Source organism: Anoplopoma fimbria, chromosome 4 (genome assembly GCF_027596085.1).
Source record: "Anoplopoma fimbria isolate UVic2021 breed Golden Eagle Sablefish chromosome 4, Afim_UVic_2022, whole genome shotgun sequence".
NCBI lineage: Eukaryota > Metazoa > Chordata > Actinopteri > Perciformes > Anoplopomatidae > Anoplopoma > Anoplopoma fimbria.
In genome coordinates, this window is record NC_072452.1 from 22,078,822 (window position 1) to 22,097,004 (window position 18,183).

The window sequence follows — 18,183 nt, forward strand, 5'->3', positions numbered from 1 at the left end:
AGGTGAAAAACCTCTGCATGTGAATGCTTGTGGAAAGTAAATTAACAGGAGCACCTCCATCAGGTGGCCTGCGTGTCCACTGGGCATCAGGAATAGCCTGAAGAAAATGTGTGAATATCAGTAACCATTTTTTCAATAGTTTTAAAATAACAATTTTAACACATTTACTAGGTGTATTAAGAAACGGCTCCCTCATAATAACGTACCTTCTGAATTACATCATCCAACTCTGCAGTTCCAATCAAATCGAGAGAGCATTTTAGCTTCTTTCAGGTCATAATTTTGGTTCCACAACTTTACTGTTTAGGTTCAATCTGACCTCTGATCAGCAGGCAGCTGTTTCCAGCAAAAATGCTCAGCTCAACCCACTGTGTACAGCCAGATATCTCCCTCAGGAGTAAGGACCAAAAACAAAAAGCGTTGAAAGGAGAGTGAACATTAGAATCATAAGGCGGACATAAACAAGACTCAAAATGAATGCTAATGTTGCTTTAACAATAATAATTAAGCCTTTATTAGTCCCACAATGGGGAAATTTGGTCCCATCCCAGAGGAGCAGTGGGCTGCAATGAAGCGCCGGGGAGCAATTTTGGGGTTAGGTGTCTCGCTCAAGGACACCTCGGCATGTTGCCTGTAGAGGGGTTCGAACCACTGACCTTGTGGTTGCGGGTCAGGCGCTCTACCTCATGTGCCACGGCCGCTCATGTGCCACAGCCGCTTTATCAGCTGGATGTGTGTAAATAGGCATCTGCTTGATAACACAATAACAACCTCACAATGTGATATGTCAATAGTGTGCAAATGGCGTTTTGCGCCGCACTCTCTGTGCAGCCCTCCTTATTAAACAAAAAGAAATGTATGATGTTATGATGATGAAACATATATCATGGTATATGTTTCATCATCATAACATCATACAATTTATATATATATGTATTTTTTTTTTTGCATCTCTCCCTGCTTTTGATGACCACCTGTCAATATGATTTATTTTAAATTATTTATCTCTCTGGTCTTTATATTTGTTGCCAAGGTGATGATAATCAAGTACCTTCTAATTATCAGCTTCTCACAGAATAAGAAGAAACAACATTGTGAGTTTTCCCAGTCCCTAGAGAAACATTTAATTTAACTTAAAAAATTCAAAAGTGAACATACATTATTTGTTATTCTATGTTAAAAGTCGGCTATTCAATGTCTTACTCACCCTAATAAGCTACTCTTCTCTAAACTTCCTACAGTCAAAATAATGAGGACAAAATCATGCCAACTTGTCTGCATTGCTAGTAACTTTCGACAATTCGTTGTCTGTTCATTTGACAAGAAAAAGAGATCCCCCAAGGGCTCTACAGTAGATAACAAATATCTGTGTGTGTTCATTCCTTTATGAGATGGCGGCATGGTGGTTGGAGGCTGTGTCCTCTAAATTCACAAGTGCAACAGCAAAGCCGTTTCTTGGGTATGATACCTAAGCTTTTCCCGCTTAGCTGCATTTGAATAAGAATCTAAGTTAAATCCCTGTAGAAACTGTATTGACTGCTTATGATTGATTTCAGTAGCTGTTACTAGTAGGTCAGGCAACAGGACGCTTGTCAAGGCCAGTGAATAATAAATCACATTATTCAATTTTGCCAAAAAATAAACACTCAGCTGTTAACTCACAGCAGTTCACTGTAAAAACGTTTACATCATAAATGTTTTAGTTGTTATTGCTTTTTTGTGGAGTTTTTGATTCATGGCCGAACCCTTTAACAGTTTTTTTTTATTACATTGTCTGGTTCCTTTACAAGGTTTTCTAATATAATAAAATAGAGATTTTGAAGAAAGAATTCAACTCAAGTCTCAAGTCCTTGGCAGGCAAAAATCATTACTGTTTTCTGGACCGACCTGGACAAGAAAGATATGCCACATTCTTTTGAGAAAGTACGAAAGAACTTTGAAAGATAGCCAGAGGGTCAAAGTCTTAAAGAATCCTTTCAGGCTTTCAAGGTTTTGGAAGTAAGAATAATGTCTTTCTACCTAGATAATGTTCAAGTTCTGAGCCTTGAATAGGCATGCAACTTTTCATTATTACAATCTCTGAACACAAAATTAACAATATCACCTAAAAACTGTTAGGAAACAGTTGCTTTGTCACAAATCCAGCAGACACGGAGCAATATTAGCATTCATTTTAAGCTGTTTTTCTGGCCAACCGGCAAACATTAGCTCAATATTTGTGATCTTTTGAGCTCTGATTTGCTCTCCAGTTACTCTTCCCCACACTAGGTGTTTTTCACCTTCTATCCTGGGCTGTAAAAATAAACTAAAGACACTAAAATACAAAAAAAGAGAATATCTGAGAGCTAAAAAGTTGCATGCTCCAGTAAAAGTAAATAGAAGCTAAAGCTTATGATTTGTAAAAAAACTGATAAAACATTGAGCAATTGTATTGAGTTAACTTTCATATTTTAGGTAATTCTTACATGAATTTGTAACAGTGCATTAGCAATAATGTACCTCTAACTGGATTCCTCTCCCTACCAGTAACAACTGAGGATCATGGGTATTTTACCAAACAAAAATACGCTGATTTATCAGCACTAAGTGGAAATTATTAAGATCAATGACAAAAACATAAACCTTAACTGTTTGGTTTATGTTTCCTTAACAAATTTGGGAAAATACTTTCTCTTTACCCCGTAACTGTACATCACATAGTAAATGATGATCTGTGCTAACAGTCCTTGGATGGTTCAGTTCAGCTAAGAATGAATCATATAAAAGTGTTAAAAAAAAAAGAGAAGCTGATTGCGTCTTTTGCACGACTACTCACCTGCAGAGCCAGCAGCTTCTCACTGGGTTTAATATGTCGTTGTATCTCACATGCCACAGGCTGAATGACTTTAATACCATCTTCATAAAACACATAGAACATGTTTCCAATGCCGAGACCTGGAAAAGAAAGCCAAACAGCCCCGTTACAGTGCATATATAAAAAAGATTATGAGACTGCACAGTGTGAACATTTGCAACGGAAATTGGCCTGCAACATCTTATCTACTTTCAAAGCATCAAATCATTTAATCCCTTTCATCACAGTTCAGTAACCCTATTACAAAAATTCAATTAACGCAGTTTAATGAACGCTATAGTGAATCAGAAGCAGTCTAGACGTACCTTCTTCCCGCCACAAAATGTTTGCCACTGTGAGGGAGAAAAAGAGGAAAGTGCGGTTAAAAATCAATGCGAGAATCAATGGGGTCCCTTTGTGAGAGCTAACACCGAAACACTAACTCCTATTGAGGCAAAGGGGAAAGCAGGCTGCATGAAAGTTTTATGGAAAATTCTCTGACACGTCGTGCAACAAACAATCGATAGAGCGCTCTGCTAGGAAGTAATTTGATACCAAACACTGGAAAATGGAGTGCAGTCAACAAACTATAAGTACTGTAAAACAGTTTATGATTTTTGGATGCTGCATCCCAAGTTTGTGGAGAGACATGAATTAAATCAGAAAGATATAAACCTTAGACATCAGATCGTCATCCATCAATATGAGCTGTATGGATAAGACGCCTTAGACACCCATAAGTGGGCCCCAGGTTTAAGGCACAGATGATTATCATATTTCATCAGCAGGGATTAGTGTGCTCTTTTTCTTCAGTGGCAAAAACCAGTTTCAGCTCCCATAACAGGTAATTTCTCATTAAATTCACTTAGAGATGACTAATGATGTGAAATGTCGAATGAAAGCCACGTAACACCGTGAGTGCTTTAATGGCCGGCCTAAAACACAGACCAGCTGGTGGCTTTCAAAGCAGCCACTGGGCACTCTGAGAGAAAAGTGCCATTACTTAAAATTACATGACTAAAGAGTGATGTGTTAAGGAGAAAATTAAGAGCCATTATAACGTGTTTTTTTTTACATGCAAATTCTGCTACTCAATCATTCTTATCCTCCACCACACCAGCAGTACTTTCCTCTCACACTGGCTTCTTAACTGTGACCTTCTCCCTCATTGTTCATCCATCCCCCGGCCTTCCCTCTGCTTCCACCCCATCTTCCACTTTCAGGCATTTTCAGGCTACAAACCAATCTGCAGCCCAATTCACATCCGATTCTAATCTCGCCTCTATTGCAATGCTCATTCCCGCAGCCTCTTGCTCGGATGGACAGATTTGCGGGGGAAAGAAAAGGGGAGAGACAAAGCCAATGAGACACCACTGTGCCGTTAGTCAGCTTTAATCTTTCAAAAGTGCTTAGTCAAGGGTTTCCTGTGCACCCTTGCATACCTTTTAGCTCATTAAAAGTTACACAAAAGGAGTGTGGTCTATAGATGGACGGACAATGAAAGGAAGGAAGGGCAAAATATAAAGCTAAACAATACAATTTATTTGAGATGTGCCAAAAATGGAAAAACGGAGAAAATGGAAAAGAGGAGTTCGAGATGAGATCTTGCGTGCCCCGGTCTTTTCCAATAGTCCACGGTATTGATGCTATTCATCACTTGGCAGAGAGACTGTGGCTGTTCTGCGCATGGAAGGGGCCCATACATCAACTTCATCATCCATATAACAAAACAAGCTGGCAGCCACTGTAGGCGGTGAGTTCACTCTTTCTGGCCGTAATAACTGTGTTTCCACCGGGCCCCAAACATTGGGAATGCCACGCTCACCAGGCTCACCAGCCGGGGCCTGGACTCCGCAGTTCCTACCCGTCAGCAAATTACATAAATTCAATTTGTTTGTTTACGAGAGCCGCGACAGTGGAGCAAACAGCCTGTGGTGTTCACCGTAGTGGTGTGGCAGTAGACGGCGGGTGCATAATATAAGTAGAGTAATTGGGTCAGAGCGGATGCAAATGCAAAATGTAACTAAGGAGGACTTGCCCCGGGTGTTCAGAGTTTTGCTGCCCTTTCCAGAGATTATCCCATCTTGAAAACTTTGACTGCAGTGTGTTTCAGTACTGCTTTCATTTTGATTTAAGCAACACATAAATACATTATGATTTAGAGACTGCAAGTGTTGTAGGCAATAACAATAAGGAAGCAGTTTTTTTAGCTTTTTTTCTTCATCTGCATTGATACAAAACAAATATCCTTTTAGTGCAGTGACTCATAACATTCACAGCAGGTATACACCACATATCCATTACTGCAGCTTTGCCAAAATGTCTTCAGATGCACCTGCCAACACTCAACTACATCCAGGCCTGGATTAAGATGCCTCAGGCTTCCCTGCTTTGGGTCTTAGCCAGAGCCTGTAAACCTTAAGATCAGCAGAAATGTGTGTTTATCAATGGCGTCTCAAATACTATCATCAATTGTGCTCTCTTAAATGTTCCCATTTCTTAAATACATTTCCCTTTTCTCTCCAAATCTTCAACCTCAAATGTCCCCTTTTTTTAAATTGATTCTCTATAAAAACAAAGTCTTTAACTTTTTTCCAACTTTTGTTTTTCTAATTAGAATCAGGGGTTACTTGACTGACTTTCTTAAAGGCCCTGAAATGTTCTTAATTATCTTCACACATAAGCAATGGGGAGCTAGACTACCACACAATTTCTTGGCCAAAGTTAGAAAAGTTACAGTCAAGGTGAGTTTTTGTGTTAAACTCTTAAAAAGCAGAGGGTGTTTTTTTTCTAAATCATAAACTTTGATTTTGGTCATTTAGTAATGCATATGTAATGTTCTTGAGAAATACTTTGATATATAACAATGGAGCTCTGTGGCACACAGGAATATCATTGAAATATATCAGGCTTTGGTTACACAGGTGATACTTGTTAGTAGGATTAACTATCTGTTGGTTTTAGTCTATTCATATGATAAGTAGATAATAAGAACTTACAAATGAAGAGTAGAAAACTTAACATCCAGTGCTAATAATTCAGAATAATGAGACATTGTGGCTTTCTTTCCCTTGATTAAAGCACAGTGAGTTTTAGGGGTTATATAGAAGGTCATGAAATTGTAATTCTCAGAAGGTAAGAAAAATTACAGGATATATTTCTCTTGCATGATTTGCAAATTGAAAAATAGATCATTTATACAGTTCAGGAGAAGTATTGAAAGGTCATTTTGAAATGTCTAATTCAAAGAGTTTTTCAAAGCTTTTTTTTTTTCATCGCTTTAAGCAACTCTCTCCCGCATATATTTGAGGGCGCTGAAAGATTGAGGCGCTAACTTCAATAGCAAGTCCCCGGCAGTACTACTTACAGTCAGGTAGAATAAGGAAGCTTTCAAAATAACAAGACTGACTGCAGTAGAATTAGAGCTGGAAGCCTGTGGAGGACTGAAGGCAGTATCATCTCCTTATAAGGAACATATTCACAAGGCTTGATCCTTGGAGGAAAATCTATGAGAGTTTTGAAAAAAATACAAGTTACTACGAGAGATTTACACACCGAACCTAGAAAAAGTGTCTGAGCTCATCACAATCAAAAACTGCAGTGGGAGACATGGCGAGATAAATATGTATCTGTGCAATGAATATGAACCACTGCAACAATGAAAAAAGCAGGGTTTCTACTATTTCATCACATCAACAGCTGCTTTTTAAAGGCTTTATAATGGTTTGTAAAGGACCAAATCGATAATACCTGTTTGTTATCTGTTAACAGTTATCTCTGTTGCATCTAATGTAAAATAAAGGACTATAATTGATTCATTTTATAATCTTGTTAGGTTGTTTTTGAGTTCTTTCTTTGTCCTCTCTGCTCTTTATGTTTCGTATCGATTACTTTTAAACAAGCAGTACTCCCTTTCATTAGCATCAGTCTTTTTTACAGAACGCATCATCAGAAATATTCAGAAGCTGTCGAGTTGTAACCGGTGCTTAAAGGCGTTTAAAACTTTTCCACTGGATTTACAATATTCATTTCACGAAGCCTTTAGCATGAAACTCAGTCGACAGGCAGAAGGCTGCTGACACTGTGGATAGCGTCACTGTCTGGTTAGAGCTCCTTGTTGCTGACAGCGTGTCCAACTCTGTGTGAAAGCCCACTGTGATGGGGAGGGACGCCACTGATGGAAACATGGCTGCTATTTTGGCACGAGCTGATCTTCTCCATTCCGAGGATACGGAGCAGACAGCATGGCGGAGCGTGCAGAATAAAACAGCTTTGTGCAGACTTTGGTGTGGAGCGTTGGTTCTTATCCGTGTGCCATCGAGGCCCGGGAGATTGCAGGGTTTTGTTCCAACCAATCACTTCACCAGCGGATTTCACTGATTAGATCTTCCACTCTGCCAGAATTCAAATGCAGTGCCGGGGTTTGATTGTAACAAAAGACTACCAACTGTTAAACGTCAAAAAAATGGTTCAGAAACACTGTAGAGAGTGTGGAGTAAAGGCAGAGGAGTATGTGGAAGATATCATTCAGTATAGAGCACAGTCCACAAAATAGAAACAGGGAAAGGTTGAAAAGGGGAAATGATGGTAAAACATCTGAACAAGTTATTAGGTTTCATGTTAAACATTTTTTTAAAGAAGAGAAAATTATCCCAGTAGAATAAAATAACCCCAAACATTATAAAAAAAAGTCTCATTAACTTGACTCGATAAGACAAAACAATCAGATCTGAATTCAGGATAAAGAAAATCACCCTTTAAAATCCACAAAATAACTTGATTTGAATTCAAACCAGTGATATAATCTCACCCCATAATAACAAGGATTTAGTAAGTGACTCGTGACCGAGAGGAGGTGTTTCACACTGCAGTACTTTTCAGCCCACTAGAGTTGTCAAGACTTTCTGTTCCTGCTAAGGTACGTAAAGGTCATACATTACTTATGGGCCTCTACAGTGAGTCATGAAGCGCAAGTAAAGAAAACAGAAGTAGGAGTAAAGTGAAGAGTAGATACTGGAGTTTTGAGTAGGATATGAAGCAGCACTCTCCTTTAATGATGCTCATCACCTCACAAGTGTGAATCTGCTAGTAATGTTCAAAATAGGCTATTATGTAGGTTAGATTAACCTGAATGTTTGATTTCTACTGTCCATAAAAACATGCTTAGTTGAAAAATACAAACATAGTAAAATGTATTTATTGGAGATAAAGGAAACTGGTGTAATTAAATATTTCAGGCATAATTATTTACCTCTCTCTCTCAGCTGCTTCTTAGGAAGTTAGAAACGAACCTCTTTTCTAAATGTATGTATCTAATTATAAACTCAATTTCTAAAGTGTAATTAACCTTAGCTAACTTGTCAACTTTAAGCCCATTAAAATGTTTGCGGAGACATCTTATGTAATTTGGTCATTAATTACCAATATTAGCACTGAAAACTTCCCGGAATCTCATTAAAATCTTAATTATTTGCACGAGTTCTGGGGTAATTGTTACAGCGCAAAAAAAATACGTTGTGTCCTCTACGCCAATTATTTTCTTAATGAGAACCAATCAAGAATGAAATGGTCACACGGTGAAACTTTAATCTCAGGCAACACGCAAACTACGCATAACTGCTCAGTGCATCACCTATATAACAATAATAGAATAAATACGTATTGAGATAGTTAATGTACAAACACAATAAAAGAGAAAGGTAAAAAAAAAAAAAGATTACAAATGGGAAAGTGGCACTAAAGAGGATGATATACTCCTCTGTACTTTTATTGTGAGTCTTCTTCTCATAATGACAGTATTAGGTATAATTCTATAATAATTATTTCTTCATTTGATACAGAAGGGCACTTCAGCTGCAGAGGGCAAAGAGCCATCTGCTTGTGCCAGTATACGTATATAGACACTACACAGTACTCTGAAGGTCCCTCATATGAGGCATGAAGTGCAGCATAATGTGTAGTGACATCAATTGGAGAGAGCGAAGCAACAAACGCTCGTTCTGAGCCTCGCAGATCCTCTGACGCCGCAGAAATAATTGGCACATTGTGAAGGGCGGATATTTATGCTAGTTTAGCTGCAGACTGTCAGAGATGGATGGCGCTCTGCCTGCTGGTGACAGACTCTGTTAAACAGATCTCAGAACAGTGACTGACTGCTCAGGTTTTTCCCAAACAACGAGGTGCTCGGGTAAATTTGAGAGAAAAACTATTCACTTTATCGCTGCGCCTGTGAAGAGAAGGTTTTGACCTTCAAGTTCTTCGGAGGAGAATTCATCTAAAAATGATCATTCATGGCTCGCTCATCAGATCATGTTTTTCAGTTCATTTCCTGCTTAATGCCGTATTCAGCCCTTTGACAACTGGCTTAGTTAGTTATTCGCCACTGTCTCTTAGTCGGCCGTCTGAATGAGAAGCCTGAGGCAGGTCATAAACACAATGATTTCGCAGAATGAGATCATTACTTTCCACAAAGTTAGATTTCTAACACATTTCCAAGTATAATCCCAATGTGTTATTTGATTCTGCGTCTGTTTAATATCAGTGGTATAAGATCAATGGTAGTCTGGTACATAACGTGCCCGCCAGCATCTCAACGACCGTGGGAGCAGAGTAAGAAATCTTGGTAAAAAGAGTCCTTGACTGTGACTGTGACAAAACCACCCATTTGTAGAAGTAACTTGTGAACATGGAATACTTGGAGAATCTGAAGGACTAACACTTGAAAATATATGGGGAGAAAAACGATAAATTTGTTGAAAATCACCTGACAAATGAAGGTTGTTAAAAGCTTTTTTGGGGTTATTAGTTATATATAGGTTGCAAATAAATCTCAGTGTTTTGTCTTGTGGGATGACATTACATACCAATAGTTAATACTGTCCATGATGATTTTCAAAATTTCCATGATTTTTGTCCCCGTTTCTCCCTGAAACCAGGATGTAAAACCCCAAGAAGAGAAGCTCTGCTGCTGGCTGAAGGAGGGACGGCCCTATGGAGTTTGAGCTCAAAGACTTTCTAGTGAACCTGCATGATTTCATCTGATTTTACATGCAATCTGATGACAAGCATTAAGAATAGCTATATAGAAATAGCCTTTCCAGCTGATGGTCTCATTTATTTATGTTTACTTACAGGTTATAAAGAGTAATCAGTATTAAATTGAGACTGTCTCGTAACCTTTTAAAAGTACTTCACAATAACTTTAAATCATTAGGTCGTAAAAAGTTATAAAATGCACCAACAGCCAGATCCAGAGTTATTTTTCCCGAGGGCTGGGAGCTGAGATTAAAATAAACACTCGTACGCTTGCTCTATGGGATAAGGCACAAGATCACTGGAAGATCTAGATAATTTTATCTTTATTTTATAATTAGTAGTCCTCCTTTTTCTGCTTCATGCGCCACTGAACCTCCAACACTGTATCCAGCAAAGATTACAAGCTACACTAGCAGCCTTCCTCCTTGCATTCAACAAAGTCACGCTCACGTTAAATCACGCAACTGGATGCAGAAAGAACAACAGATTTTGCAGCACAAGAACTTATTCAATATAGCACAAACGTAGACTAATAGGACACTTACATAAAAAAAATTGAATTTCCCCTTGAAGTCTATTAAAAACAACAACACTGAGTGTCTCACGATGTTTGAAAATGCAACAGGAGGATGATATCAAAAACAGGTAAAAACCCACTTGACTAACTGCTAATGTTTCTGGCCAATACACAAATTCATTATTATGTGAATTGCATTGGCTGCGTTTGGCATCTGCTTCTTCAATGAGGCTTTACAAATGCTTGGATTTTCCATTGCTGTTTGGTCGACCGTTGCTACTGGAAAACCTGAGTGCTAATCCAGACGGTGATCGTAGCAAACAGACTAATTAATGGGAGACCTAGAGCTGGATCAATCTTCCTCCTCATTCTGTTTTTAAGGTCAGGTTACCTCGACAAGGAACAACATATATATTAAGAAAGAAAATGCGGTATTCCAATCAGTTCTATGCAATCTAACAAACATTTTTAGTGTTTGTTTTTTAATAATTTTCTGTCTTGTTTTATCTGTATTTATTTATAATTATGAGCTTTAACATGCGTGCTTTTGTCTTTATCTGGCTAAATTGTTCTTGTTGGTGGGAATAAGCCTAGATACATTTTTTCTTTTTATGTTAATACATTTGATGTATGTAAGTAAAACAACCTTGAAAAGTGTCTTTTGAAAGTGATTTTAAACTTGTGAATCATAACTTATAAAAATGCGTGGAATATATTAGCATTCATTATTGGTATTTTTTATTTTCATAACAGAATTCACATTGAATTTGTGAAAAGAAATAACTCCATTGTGTCCGGAGAATTATGCAGACATAATTTGAGTGAAGATTCACAGAATATGTGAAGCAGTTGCCACCAGTGAGTGTGAGAGCATGAATCTGCAGGATGTGTGTAAACTGCAGACAGGGATTGTGTAAAAGAAAAGCCTGGCATGCTCTAAAAATTCACTGCAAGATCATCTGTTTGCACAAGCTATCTAACTGCTAATCAACTGGTGTTTTCTATCATTAAAGAGGGGAGACAGCTGCATTGTTAAAGACAGTTGTTGTGAATGAAGTTTCCTGTGTTAACACTGAACATCATAATACAAAGTCTGAGCAGCTCAGACTCTCCTCATTGCTCTGGTCTGGCCTTAAACACTGAAGTATTGATGGCGTCTGGCAGCTTTCCTAGAAAACATCACCCAGTTGCCCCTTTATTGGAGAGTCTAATAAAAATATATGTCCTTCTGCAGCGGCTAATCAAAAGCCAAGACAATGCAAATGACAAGAGGAGGCAAAAAATCAAACCTGCAGTCCTCTCACAGATTTAATACCGTTGTGTTTGTTTGTTTCACCCTCTTGTATCAGAGGTTGAATAGTTTTGAACAAGACTGCATTCAAATATTAGTCAGTTCTTTCTCTGCACCAATCCGATTTCTATGATCTTTTTTTCACAACTTTATACATCTAAAGTTTATTTGAACAAGAATTATTGATGGAATAAATATACAGCTCTTTCACAAATTGAAATAGTTATTACATATGTGAGCATTTTATGAATTGAATCGTTTTGTGTTTTGTTTGTTTTTCACGTTTATTGTTTTTTTATGCTTTATATAAAGGACTTTGAATTGCCTTAGTATATGAATTATGCGTAAACTGGCCTTTAGACTCCAAATGGAGAGAATTCATTAAATAATTTACAACTACTTTCATTTTCACACCTCTCTCTGTTCCCTCACACACACAGTTGTTAGCTGTTACTTTAGAAACTACTTTACCTGACCTTTTGCTACTATTCAAATAATTACACTTGTAAAGCTGAACAATCTGATAGTCCTCATTTTATGCCAGACCTCTAGTGATTTCCATGTGAAAAAGACAGAGTTGGTTGGGTGGTGTGAATAAATGAAACATGCCTGGTTTTGTTTCTTCTGGGAAACAAAGAAAACTCAAGCTACACAAAGACAAACTGAAGTAAGTAACAGGGACATGATGGGCAAATACAGTATATAGGGGGAGTCAAAGAAAGGTAATTAATGAGCCATCTTAATGGCGATCTTTGCAATGGTCATCTTTTAAAAAGTTGTTTACATTATTTTACAATTGTTTCAAGACAGTTTTGCTTATTACCACCAAATGATCTGAGTCCAATATTTCTTGTGTTTGCATTTCTGTTTCACTTACATTTAAGGTTAAGGTTCTTTATACTTTGTCTTACTGTCAACAAATCCCATGAAAAGATCAAAAGCAATGATGAACTGACCTTATTCACTACAAGTACCATGCATTAATCTAAAGCCTCATAAAGCTTATATTTGGTACATTGGGTAATATTTAGTAACATGGGAACTTTAGTTATTAATAAACCTTATTTAATCAGGTCATCTTGATGAGCTTGAGATAAGCTTTTACTAGCTTTTTAAGAGAGACCTGAGAATAAGACACATTCATAGTCAGACAACAAATTATTTGAGTTGATACTATATACACCAAACAATTACATTATTTAGGTATGAAAGTACAAAAAGCTGGACAAGCAAATTGTTGGTTTTAGAGCTCAAACAATAAGTTGATTAGTCAATCCACATAAAAAAACTTGAATAACAGATTGAGTTTAAGACATCTCGACCTTCATCGAGCAGAAGTATCACAAATATCTGGTTACAGAAGTGTTAGGAGTAAGGATTAACTGTTTGCTTGTTATATAACTTTGTAAATTGAATATCTGATGTTGGTCATCAATTTATTTATTCAGAAAATAATTGGCAGAATAATCGTAAAACAATGTTGATTTTGTCTCAGGCCATGCAATTTGTTGTTCACGTCAATGATACACATTTTACAAAACAAAAATTGTGCACATAGTGAATAGTTTGAAATAATAATAAAAAGTTGAAGTTGTTATCAAGATAATGTAAGATAATTCAAAGATTCTCTTCTTTCAACAAGCAAAACATTAATTAACACCACCAATTTCAAGACTCCCCTTTGAACTCAAACACTTGAGAGGGTGTGTTTTTATAGGAGCACAGGTGGAGGTTTCAGAGGTTTCAGAGGTTTCAGAGGTTGAGGGCTGCAGGCGGTGTGAGCTGACACCTCACTTAAGCCTCAGGCTCAGTGAGGCAGCTGATCCAGTGAAGATAGAAAGTCGCCTTCCATTTGCTCTCTAATAGTTTCTGAATAAAGGTGACACTCTCTTAGGATAATTATAGTGGGTCAGGTATTAATGCCAGACTACGACAGTGTAGTTAAATGTTTTTTTATTTTTTTCTCTCCACCTTTCGTAATGTAAAAGTGCAGCCACGTCCGTCGATCTGCTGACATCCCTTTGAACTCCTATCCTGTGGGGTTGCTCACACCAAAAAGGGTCTGCAATAACCATCTCCCAGCACCGTTTTGGCCCGGGGTAGAGCTTCAAAAGCTTCAAAGCACACAGGTGACTTCCGACCTCGGCAAGCGTGATCCTCTGATGCGCGAAGGACTGGGTGGAGGTAGTGCCGTGCCGCAAAGATGACATCTAAGCGCGTTGGGTGTAGTAGAGGTGCAGGGCAGTGTACACTTGATGTATGTGACTTGACTGCAAAGTTGATCAGTGTGCTGTTTGGGATCCCTAATTACCCAAAAGGACGGAACGACACACTAACAACTGGTCTTGAACCCCAAAGACAGATTCTGACATTTCAGAGAAGGTCAACGTTAATTACCGGGTGAGACTCTATTCATGGGGGGAGGATACGAGGGGAGATTGTTTGTGTCGAAAAAAATGGCTCCAAATTTGAATAAGAAGGTTACTCGTGTCACAACCCTAATGTTAGATAGTTACATGTTGACAATGCCAAATACCACCTTAATCAATTAAGACTGTATGCATGACAAGAATCACTGATGGAGAGTGATGGAGATGAAACTGAGGAGAGGCTAGGGTTGAGCAATTAGTTATTCTGTCAACACCTGATAATCATTTTAATAATAAATCAACATTTGTAATATATTAGGAAAGAAAGCCAAACATTCACTGGTTTTATCTATCAAACAGCACTTTTTTCTCCCATTTATATTATTGTTAAGTTAATATCTTCAGGTTTTGTACTGTTTTTAAAAACAAAATGAGCATTCTGAAGATGGCTCAGGTTATTTTTGACGGGTATTTTCACTGTTTTACATTTGAATAGAAAACACTGTGCACACACTAAATACTTTAACTTCACATCCCAATTTTTTTTATAAATGAATAACCAACATTACAGCTGCAGCTAATGATTCTTTTCATATTCGATTAATCTGCTGATTATTTTTAAGGAAAAGCCATCCTAATTTTCCAGGGTGACATTTTCAAATGCCGTTTTGTCTGACTAACAGGCCAAAAAAAAAAAAGACGCATCTTCTGCAAAATCTTCATATTTAAGAGGCAAGAAACAGTGAATTTATTTTCTGTCAGCACTAATTAATTAATCAACCTATCATTTCAGCACTAATAACAAATAGCTGCAGCACGAGTGTATACTAGCATGGAGAGGATGAAATGGTAGGGATCAAAATGTCTTTCTGAGTGGATGGAGGGTTGCATGAACAATTGTTCCTGCTTCCAAATGCAGGAGATGAGGAGAGTAAAGATAGTATCACCATTACTTCCCTCGCAGAGGCTCTATCACTGCATCACAGGATATAAACTATTAAGAACTGACGGGATGAATTATTAAGAGCTCCGTTTGCATGACTCCATTATCTCCTGGATAAAAACAGCAGAACATCATGACTTATACATACGAGTTTTGCGGGCGGAGTCCTCCACAAATAGCGAAGAGATGTCCTCGTCCACGCCGGCGTCGTTCTTGGCGATGCAGGTATAGGCGCCGGTATCCTCAAAGTGCACGTTACTGATGTGCACCTCGCTTCCATTAGCTTTGAGGAGCAACAGAGCGAGAAAAAGACAAAGATAAAAGGAGACTTCCATGCTTCCATCCTCTGCTGCCATTACCCCGTGACATAACAGTTCTCTAATATGTTAGAACGGAAGGTGAGAGGTTTGTTTTGGGGATAATTCAAAAAGGTAGGTGTTTAAAGTAAGAATGTGGCACACGTCTGACACTTTCTGTGAGCGCTTGGGCAGGTTGAAAGCTTTTGTGTGCAACCTCAAAAGAAAAGCATTTGACTTAGCTGTTAAATGAAAGAACAATAGGACCATTTAAAAATGAGTAATGGATACTGTGGCCAGACAATAAAAAAAAAGAATGTATCAAGCTACCGACATTATAAATCCCTTGATGATCTGAATTTACTCAAAGTTTAACCGACCAATCAGTCAACAGTCTCGCATCATTCACCGCTCATTAAGTACCAAAGCAGGAAAACCTTATTACCAAGTGAGTATACATGAAAATGAAAGTACATCCATCCATCCATCCATCCATCCATCCATCCATCCATCCATCCATCCATCCATCCATCTATCCATCTATCCATCCATCCATCCATCCATCCATCCATATTTTACATTTCCTGTTATTGTAATTCCCTATCTTATAAATAACAAATATTGTTAGCAGTAAGAAATCATGTCACATACAACTGTAGCAGTTAAAGAGTTAGTAACAGCAGTACTAAAAATAATAATGGAAGCAGCAGCAGTGGGAATAATAAAATTAACAAATGTAAATGCATCGAGCAGTAAACTCTTGACCCGGTACCTTGCAGGGTGAGCTGTTTGGACAGCTTGGTTGTGATGTCCATGCCGTTCTTCAGCCAGGCCAGCTGGGGGCTGGGGATGCCCTCAGCGTGGCACCGCAGGCTGGCAGTGACGCCCGGCTCCCTGGCCTGGCTCTCTGGGTACACTCTGATGACGGGAGGAACTATAATATGAAGGAAGAGAGGAGAGGGAGACATGAGATGAATAAATGCAGCACATCCAACAATGTTGTTTACTTAAGTACCATTTGAGGAGTGAGGCGACCTTATTGAACCAGAAGTTTTTTAGAAAAGATGCCAAGTCCTGAACTTATGGTTTGGCATTAGCATTGCTGAATGGCTTTAGATAAGGTTACCGTGCTCTGCGAAGCCAAACAAATCAGATAGATAAATAAGGGAGGGGAGGGGATCTCGGTTCGGACGTTATTGATTTTGCTTGGTAGCCATTGATTTTATGTTAACTTTTGTAAGGAAGGGAATGACGGGATGGATGCAGAGAAAACAAAATGTGTGTAGAAAGAAAAGGCACAAACAGAATGTTGCCGTCAACTGCAAACTCTTCCAAAAGCTGACTTTACACATTTCTGCACATTGTGCTATCATCATGCCGGAGTTTCACTTCTTAACCCTACCCTGAAGCAAAAATAAACAAAATGGAGAAAAACCTTATCCTACATACTGTACTTCTAAGCGCCATAAATCAACATAAATCAATAAAACACACAAAAACATTAACAATATGAATTTATGCAGTGGCTGAGAATATGCCACAAGTTTTGCTCCACACCCGTTGGCTAAATTGTCTTGCAAGAGTCTTGCTCGACAAAACATGGAAAAATATCAAAAGAATGAATTTGAATAATCCTTTTAAAGAAAGACGCCTTCTCAGAGTAGCATAACAATGATGAAACCTTTCAAAAAAGGATAGTAGTATCTCTGAGGAGAAATGCCGACTGAAACTTGGACAGCGACAACGAACTGTTTACAGAGCAACCACAAAAAAAGGCAGTGTGTCATTCAACAACAGCCTGTCACATATAAGACGACAACCTGGCAGCGGTTTAAGTAGGGACATCACATTTTTTTTCTATCCTGCCATCTTGATTTGAGTATCCCTCGTTGCCTCTGTGGCCCAAATCAGTCTCCTCCTTTTCTGAAACAGACTTCAGAGACATGAGCGGAGGATGGAAGCGAGAGTCTTGGCAGAAGTGGAGAAGGCAGACATGCTGTAGAGACTATTTCCTGCTGGCGCTGGGTTGGAGGAAGTCTTTACTCAGCCAGGTGAGTGAAATGACTGAAGATTGTTGCCGAGGCCATCTGGTAACCAGGGCACTCCCGGGCTTTGCAGCTACAGCCGAAACTCACTGCCAGCACGCCATCCAGAATGGGCCACCGAGGGGCCCCTACGACACTCAGGTTACTTTACCAATCAAAGGCACAGTTACTGCGACGGCCCTCAGCAGTGACAAGGTTGACTGGATAGTTGCCCACAGAGACAATTATTTTGTACGATCTTTTCAGTGAAGATTTTTACTCACACTTTATATCCTCACAGATGACACGCATCCAAAAGCTCTCTTTGTGTATGTGCAGCTCCTGTTATATTTCAGCTTTTATTATCCTTTTTTTAATCCTACTATGTGTCATGTTTTTACTGTAAATCACCATCTGACAGCCACATTTGTTGAAATTGCTCAGTGAATGAGGATTGCTTGAATGTAAAGCTGCATCTTTACATCAGTCTTATTGAATGCTCGCACAATAAGGAGCAGCAATCTCAGTATTTCAAAAAAGGTATATAGTTTGAAAGCATTATGTAAATTCTGTGATTTGATTTTTTCATTTTACCTTCAAGGTTGAAAACATGCTGTCTATATGTCATGTTTCCATGTCACGGAGTGTGTTTACGTGATTGCTAGTTCAGATCAGGTTTTGGAAAATACTCATTTCAAGTAACGTGGTAATGAGCAAGTAAAAAAAACAAACAAAGAAATGTGATGATGAATTCTGAAATTAAAATCTATACAACAAAATTAAATTGAAAGTCGGATACAGATTGAGCAATAATGAATCGAATTTTAACTGTAGCTCTACAGAGTATAAGTTTAATTGTTGGTGCTTCCTTCCAT

At 38.3% G+C, this 18,183-nt stretch overlaps 1 protein-coding gene across 1 annotated transcript in view; it reads right to left on the minus strand.

The window, feature by feature from the left end:
* fstl5 (follistatin-like 5) overlaps positions 1–18,183 on the minus strand; it is a 166,292-nt gene that overhangs the window by 16,606 nt on the left and 131,503 nt on the right. The window contains exons 12-15 of the mRNA XM_054597138.1: positions 16,057–16,218; positions 15,137–15,271; positions 3,160–3,186; positions 2,816–2,934 (exon numbers count right to left, since the gene is read on the minus strand). Of these exons, the coding sequence (XP_054453113.1) occupies positions 2,816–2,934; positions 3,160–3,186; positions 15,137–15,271; positions 16,057–16,218 (443 nt within the window). The remainder of the gene's footprint in view (positions 1–2,815; positions 2,935–3,159; positions 3,187–15,136; positions 15,272–16,056; positions 16,219–18,183) is intronic.